General features: G+C 32.1%; 1 protein-coding gene across 1 annotated transcript; it reads right to left on the bottom strand.

Moving 5' to 3' along the window:
* Positions 1 to 1873: 1873 nt before the first annotated feature.
* Positions 1874 to 6668, bottom strand: LOC123207561 (growth-regulating factor 3-like). Its single transcript, XM_044625060.1, has 4 exons — positions 6258 to 6668; positions 4988 to 5342; positions 2295 to 2695; positions 1874 to 2223 (listed from the first exon to the last, which is right to left on the bottom strand). Exons 1-4 carry the CDS (start codon positions 6574 to 6576, stop codon positions 2201 to 2203), a joined length of 1098 nt encoding a protein of 365 aa, XP_044480995.1. The 5' UTR covers positions 6577 to 6668; the 3' UTR covers positions 1874 to 2200.
* Positions 6669 to 8443: the final 1775 nt, after the last annotated feature.

The raw sequence follows: 8443 nt of genomic DNA, 5'->3' as shown, positions 1-8443 counted from the left end.
TTTAGAGTATTTATTATTTTTTAATTGTATTATATTTAAAATATGTATCGTTATTTGTATAATACAAATAACCATAATACTACTTTTCGTGAAGTTCAATCCAAAAAACACCTCAGTTTCAATTAAAAATTAAGTAAAACCTATTTACTTCACAAAATTAGGGAAATTACAAATTAAATGAATTCTTTTTAATATTTTTTTTCTTATAACAAGAAACTTTACATGTGTTAGATTTTTTCTGATACTAAATCAATTACACTAAATAAATAAAATTTTATATTTAATAATTTATCATATAATTACTACATTAAATAAGTTAAGATTAAATTTCAAATATATATTCTCTTATTTAACACTTTCCACCATTGACTAAGGGCAAATTTTCTCTGTTTAACCCAACCACAAACTCCAAACCAAAACATAGTACACTCAGATTATATAAATATTAATAAATTCAAGTATTTTATAAAAAAATTAATTGAATTGCATTATTGGATTTTGATTAATCTTTTTAACAAACATAATATACTTACAATTGCCTAATTATAATACACCACCTTGTAGCTCATTTGGCATTTCAAACATAAACACAAGAAGTTCTTCTTTGAATTAAATTACTCTTTTAAGAGTAAATTAATCATAATAAAAAAATGAAACCTTAGGTACAATGATTAACTTCACATTTATTTTATTAGGTAAATTAAAAGTTTAATTTTAATATATTATTAGTATATTTCAAACATATACTCTTTCGTTTAAACACTTTCATTGCCCTTCTCCGACATCGTCATTCAAATTACACCTTAAAGCAACTCTTCTTTTTTTAACCTGCCACAAACCAAAACTTTGTACCCTCCTAGCACATAAATATTAATAAATTCAAGTATAATGCTTAAAAAAAAAAAAAATTGAATTGCATTGCAAGTAAAAAATGATCATGGGAGCCCCTTTGGATTGTTTTACCTGCATTGCATTAGAAAACATTGGTCTCACCTAGAATATTCTTCCGTATTACTCACAAAGTATCGACTTATAATACACCACCTTGTGGGTCATTAGGCGATTTATGACAAAATAATATTGAGTTTGACAACAAGCTCCCAATTAAAACATGTATTGAGACGCCAAATGAATATGCCCCCCCTAAGGTTTGATGAAATAGGAAATGCTCAATCTCCCTAAATTTCAAAAAATTATGTTTATATTCATCATTCACTTCCTTTAATAAATCCTATTTGGTTTTCTAAATTTTATTTAGTTTTTCTAAAAATAACTATTTTACTTTTTTATTGTAATTATAAAATCGTTATCAACACTTAATATAAAATATTAATTTATTAGTATTTTATTACTATTTTAAAAATTTATCACTTAAACTTTATAAAAAAAATCAAGATTACTGTTAATCCAAAATTTTTGTGAAGAGAAAATAAAAATTTGAGAGAAAATGATAAAAAAGGAATAAGGAAAAAGTAGAAAGAATATAATAAAAAAGAAAAAATACAAAAAATATGTAAAATGATCTTTCTATCTCTTTATTTAAAGAAATTCATTAACAAAAATGAATGGTGGGTAAAAATATTCGCTTTTTGGAATTTAAATGGTGAGTACATGTCATTTCAATTATGCTTGGGTGGGACAAGTCTTTTGGCCTAATCTCCTTTTACCACAACAAATGATGGAAGAAAATAAATGCAGAAATGGAAATTGATGAGTCATGTATGTCCCCTGCAGTGCTTTCAGATTACAGAACATGGAGTACGCAGCAATCAGCCCAGTGACAATAGATTTAAACAGCCCTTGTTGTATGATAATTTATTGTAGTTGTTCAATTATAAATTGTTCTCTAATTAATCATTGTCCATCATCTGAATGAAACAAACCAAAAACTTTATTTATTAACGATCACTGAAAAACAAGCAGGTCAAGCTATTACTCTATCATTTAATGGAATTTAAAGCTTTTAACTTCTCAAATACCACCTAGAATTTGTTTGTTTAATTTCATTTGTAACACTTCAACCTGCAAATGCAAAATATTACACAACATCTATGCATCCATGCCACAAACATGAAGCTTTCTGTAGATTGCATGCGTCCACAATCTGTAGATTGCATGTGTCCACGATTTGAATTGAGTATGCAAGCGAACATACTAGCAGCACTTGTTTGTGACTGGCGTGGTGTAGCTCTGGGAATTCTCAATTTATGCCCTCTAAATTATCTGCAGCCAATGCAAGCAAGGCTGAAATGGTTAATCAACTTTTGTGAGAGGTAAAAAAATTTGAAACTCACCTTGGGGAGATGGACAACTTGTAGCTGAAAAGTCAGATGAAGACATTGGAATGGATATTGAGAGCTGAGTCGTTGAGACTGATGTCTGGTTAGATCTCTCATCTTCAAGACAAGACCACGTGTCCCTTGCCTTAGGCCACTCATCAAAGAAAGGTCGAAGCGACTGACCCTCCTGTTTTATATGCTCTCCGGAAGTAAATTCGCTACTGAAAAATGAATGCTGTGAGTAATCAGTCGATGTTTTGCTTGCTTTTGACTGGGGAACTGTAGCGACTCTAGACTGCATCAGAGGCCATGTGTTATCTATCTGTGAGTCCATCTGGATACCTCTATTGCTTCCAGATGCTTCAGAGAAGAAACTATGCTCCCCAACTTCAGGTTTAAGTACTCCTTGATGGTACCTATACGTTAACATGATTGAAGAATGACAGCTCACAGTTTAGTTAATCTTTATTCAGAAGCTAAATTTACTTTTTAACCAATGCTTGTTTCTGTGCATATAATGCATTTCTTAATCCAAATTTGACCAAGATCAACAAAGGAGTGAAAAAATGCTGCAAGATGAGCAGCTCATAACTAACTGAATGAAAAAGTTGCAGGCACTTACTCCAAACAACCATGAATACAAAGGCTTAGATAGGATTAACAAATGGCCCGTTGAAGTCAATAGGAACAAAAGAGTGGGAAATGAATCAATTTTTAGTATCCAAACAACAAGAAGCATAGGCAAAAAATCACGCAAATGCCGAATGAAATATCAAGATACATAAATCTTGCAAAGCTGAAGATTAGTAACTGTTTATTGGACCTACTTGGGATTGGGCAAATTGTGATATGAATTCATGATTCAACTTTATTTGGTGATTACAAGATAGCATCAATCTGGTCCATTAGAAAAAAAAAATGCAGAGCCTCCACTACAGTGATAACCAATAACTTAAACAGCACTTGACAGTGTCCAAGTCAAAATGGCACATGTCAAAGATGTAAGGTCCACCTTTTTTTTTCTTTTGAAATCTCAAATAATTTTTAAAGGATGATGGCCTAGAAGACCTCCGACATATAAGAAGAGAAATTCCACATGCAGAATAGAATCTTTTGTTGAGCTAAGGACATCAACTAATCAATTACAGGTTTTCCTCCTCTAATTCGTTTTTACAGACAAACTCAGTAAGGCAAGGTGATCTATGGAAGAGCAGTAAGAAAAATAATTAGACAAAAAGCTTTAACACTGTGGTGAACGGCAAGAACACACACATAGGTACCTACATAATATTATAGCTGTCAAAAACAACTGAAAATAGTGATAATCAAGTCATTGATGTCCAGGGCTCTGGATAGAGGCCAAGTGTTCTACTTCTGTACAGTTATCTATATGACTAAATGTTTCTCTTCTTTTGGAAGATTCCTTTAACATGAATATTTCCGTAAAACCAGCTAGTATATCCTTTGCATACTTCCCTTTCGACAGAAAGGGTTGAGGGTCAATAAAATACCACTAGTACAGAATTCTTGTCAGATTTCTGCCATGAATCTAACAAAGGAAACAGAAAGCAAAAGAGTGGACAAAAAGAAGACTTAAAAAAAAAAAAAAAAACACTCTGCGAAGACAATGGCTTTGATGGCTATCCTTGTGGACATCAGGGCCCACACACCTAAGCCTTGATAAAATTAAAAAGTTGATGCAACATATCCATTACACACAGATGGCGGGACCCTTCCAACATATATAACTGCAATCACCCTCATCAATGGGCCCATCAATAAATAGATCAGCAACAATGTAAACCATTAAAGTTTGCAAAACTCATTCCAGAAAACAATATGCTTGAACAAGTGGTCTGTTTAGTTAGCTGGAACAGGATGCTAGAAAAACAATAGAGCTTTCAATTTTATGCAACTTTTGAAGAAAATGACGATTCCATTCAGCCTCTTCAAAACATCCTAACCCGTGCCACTAACGTCAGGAAAACTGACTAGAGTTCAGCAAATAATAGCTACCCCTTTCTAAATGCTTGACAGATACTGGATAGAACTCGCATTTCCACTTATTCGTATGACCAGGACAATTCCTAACGGTTTTCAGATTTCTGGGACAAATTTCTTAAAGAAAACAGAAGGCAAAGAACCAGACTAAAGAGAAAGCCTGTCGGTAAAGAAAAATTATGTTGGGAAACTACAGAGATCATCGTCCATCCTTAAAGACACTAGGGCCCGGAACCCAGAGAAGAACAGAAACTTGGGAAGTTACCCACATGGAAGGAGCCCATAATTTGGCCACCACCACCCAACATTGACATGGGCCCAACAATCTATGGCTCTCACATTAGCTATGACAGCTAAAAAGTTAGCAGAATTCATAAAACAAGGCATATGCAGAGCACCAAAAAAATTAAAATTCTAGCAACGAAGTAATCCTGCATAAAATAATTTAAGCAAAACCTATTGAAAATAGAATAGAAATAATTCTCAAAACATTTATTTCTTTAAAATCTATCATCATAACAAATGTTTAACATAACCATGAAACAAAGAGTGTATGAACTTCATAAGTGGAAATTGATTCTTAAATTTAATTGAAGACTCATTTTCTTAGTCTCATTATTTTCCAACAATGTTTAACAGTCACACAACTAAATATGGCAAAAGTACTATATGGTTCTATTCTTTAAATAAATAAAAAAAATGTATACCTGTAATCTTTGTTTGGGATTCCATAGGCGATAGACTCCACATGATAATGGGACGAATTGGTTCCAGAACCAGTGCCTTGGAGATTACTAAAGGCATGTAATGGAATATTCAGGAAGCTTACAGTCTCAGTGCTGCTTCCAGTGACAGTCAGCGAAGTCATGGTAGATGATGACTGTGTCATGGTTTGTAATTCCACAGGCTTTCTTGAACGGTTGCGGCCGCGGTGCATGTGGCGCTCACAGTACTTTGAGTCTGGGTATGTGTCTTTGGAGCACCGCCATTTTTTGCCATCAGTTCTCCTGCAACGTCCTGGCTCAGGATCAACCTTTTTTCCATAGAAGGAATAATAACCCACTGCAAAATTATACACAAAAGGTCACGTGTCATACTTGTCACTAGAAAATGTACCAAGTCAAAAATAAGATAAAGTTTAACAATATGCTTCTTCAAAGTAAAAAAATACATGATCAGAGAGCAAGGAGACATGGATAATGGATTGTAACTGAATGTTTTGATACTTTACAGCCGTTAGTTTCAGAGCATGAATAAATAATCCATTGCTAAAAGCAATATTTGACTTCACGATTAAGGGATCAACAACTTCACATGGATGAAAAAAGAGAGGAAAAAAGAACAGGCATCAACTAGATAAATCTTTAAATATCAATAATCGCAATACACAAAAGAAATAATTATAAAACTCTTAAGAATTATCTTCTTTACATGATTTGATTTTAAGTATAAAATTCATGTCAAAGGCAATGAAGTCAGCAAGAAAAGTTTCTAATAACAACTACTGAAAAAAGAAAAGGTGTTGAACCACTAAAACTTTATTTTCTTTAAACAAGCTTTCAAGAAATGTCAAATATGAAGGTTTGAATCTGAAATATGATTTAGTTCATCGAGTAAGGCATAATCCACAAAACCCACCCCAACGGTTAAAAGTGAATGAATTAAGGGCAAAAGAGTATCTGCCTGTCAATTATTTTGGAATTAAAATCCCAATAGACACAAGCTCCAACAGGAAAAAGAAAAGATTGAGAAAGTCACTGAAAGAGACATATACATTTCTTGCACATTAATAATCTATTAAGAACAACACTAGTCTCAACAACTCAAGAAAAACAAGCTAAACAAATAAAAACCCATCTCAAATACTTAAAAAGTTTTCATATTCAAACCAAATCAAACAACCCAAGAAAAAAAAAAAGAAAGAAGAAGAAGAAGAAAAAAGACAAACATACAAACATACAAAGAGAGAGGGCTTACTGGTGCGGTGATGAAAAAAGCGTGAAGAAATGGAGTCAAAGCTCTTTTGAATAGGAAGAACAAGATCAGGAGGCACAGGCAAACCTGCCATCATGTATTTAAAGATCAGGGCTTGATGCTCCAACTCTTGCCATTGTGAAACTGTAAATGGTGACCTCATTCCTACTAAGCCAATCCCAGTTCTAACCCCACCACCACTTCCACCACCACCAGGACCACCGCAATTCATCTCCTCCACCTCCACCACCACCACTAGTGTGGAGAATATATATATATAAAGACACAAACTTTGTGTTTCTAGAGCTTCAAATTTAAGCATGTTTTGACAGAAGCAACATGATGAGTGAGCATCGTGGGGTATGTCCAACGTTTTTGTTTTGTTTGGGGGTTGTGTTGGGAATGGGGGGATGGAATAAAGATAGCGAGTATTGGAGAAGGAATTTGCATTGCATTAATAAGAGTGGCCATGACCAAAGCTTCACATTTACATTTACATTTATGTTGTAAACACGAACTTACGTTTGAACCAATTATAATTTTATTTATCTTAATCATTTTAATAATTCTATAAGGAAGAATAAATTGCTAAGTTAATTGGAATGTTACAGCAAAAAAAAAAAATATACAAAATACAAAATCAAAATCAATAATACTAAAACAGTACTTCAATGACAATCATAATTGTGATGTATTAGCATGTATTTAACATATCTATTTTTATTTTTTCAACTTGGTTAATAGGTTTAATTCATATCCAAGTTCCGAAGATTAAACATTAGTGCATTAAACCTACATTGAGTCCTATTAAGACAGTAGACACAAAATATAGAAAGTAAAATATTGTAATATACACAAAAATTAAACATAAGATTTTCTAATTTTATGAAAGGAATTTATATTAAGTAACACCTTTTTTATATGCGAAATGAGAAATAATCCATCTATGAAAGTATATAAAAAATACATCTATACTAAATTACACTAAAGAAAAAACAAATGGGTAGACATATATTCATTTCTATAGGTGAAATAATAAAATGATATAATTTCTCTTAATTTCTAGAAAAAAAATGTTTGTTTTATTTCATGACTCTATTTGATGGGAATCAATAGACAAATTCTATTGACCTTTATGGATGGCAACGATGAGCACTATCAATTGGTTATTGGTAACTTTGGACTTTTGGTTCACGTAAAGGGTAATTTCATCAATCAAGTATTGAAATTTTAGAATAAATATTTTTAATCACTCAAAGGAGGAGTACATTTTTCATTTGAGACCCAAAAATGAGTTAATTAATATAATTTTTTCTTTTATCAATAACCAGGGTTTTTAAAACGTTTCTTGATATATTTTTAGGGGATTTTAAAAATTTTAGAGAGCTAATTTATACTTAAATTCATCTCTAAAATAAATATGTAATAAAAACACAGAGAATTTATGAAATTAAGAGGCATTGTAATAACCATATTTACTTGTTGAAATTATATTGAAACAAAGAGGGAAATAGAAAGAGATAATATTAGAATAATAATTTAAGAATGGAATGTATTAGGATTCCATTGTTGTAAGTACACAAAAATACTCTTACCATTAACATATCTCACATAGGTTAAAAATTGTTATAATTTTAAAACTATTATGTTAAATAATAATAGTAACAAAATTAATTAGGTAAATAAACCATTAACATATTCCATGTAAGTTAAAAATTAGAGCAAAAGACTTTTTCCCACCCAAGGTTTTGTGTAATCCCAAACTTCCACCTGTGAAGTTTCAAAAAGCCAATAACCACCCGTCATCCAATTTCTGTTAAGGTTAAGGGCAAAAATGTCATTTCATGATTTTAGGGTTTTATATTTTTCCCATTTATAGCCACCTCCTAGGACTTTAAAAAACTACAGTTTCACTTTTAAGTTGGCAAAGTCAATTTACTAATCGTTGGAAAGTCATCCTCTCCTTCTAGTCACTGAGCATGAAATCTTAAAGTTGGCCAACCCTTTTCAGTCATCGAGAAAATACTATCAACACACCTAAAAAACATCGAGGTGTTTGTCACCTCATCTCTCTCTTGGTATATCGCAATTGCAAAAGGGGTTGGTAAGCTAACATCCTTTTCTGGTGTGCATCACTTATGAAAGTTGCATTGTTGGACCATGAAATCATGAACAGAAGCCTATGTGAA

Source organism: Mangifera indica, chromosome 2 (assembly GCF_011075055.1).
Source record: "Mangifera indica cultivar Alphonso chromosome 2, CATAS_Mindica_2.1, whole genome shotgun sequence".
Lineage (NCBI taxonomy): Eukaryota > Viridiplantae > Streptophyta > Magnoliopsida > Sapindales > Anacardiaceae > Mangifera > Mangifera indica.
This window is presented reverse-complemented; position numbering and strand designations above follow the sequence as displayed.

What these genes read in the sequence shown, in the direction of transcription:
- LOC123207561 (XM_044625060.1), bottom strand. Translation starts at nt 6,576, where the DNA reads ATGCTTAAATTTGAAGCTCTAGAAACACAAAGTTTGTGTCTTTATATA. An exon ending in CTTTTTTCATCACCGCACCA is followed by an intron (nt 5,343 to 6,257) that starts GTAAGCCCTCTC and finishes ATAATTTTGCAG; the next exon opens with TGGGTTATTATTCCTTCTAT. An exon ending in ATCCCAAACAAAGATTACAG is followed by an intron (nt 2,696 to 4,987) that starts GTATACATTTTT and finishes GTTAACGTATAG; the next exon opens with GTACCATCAAGGAGTACTTA.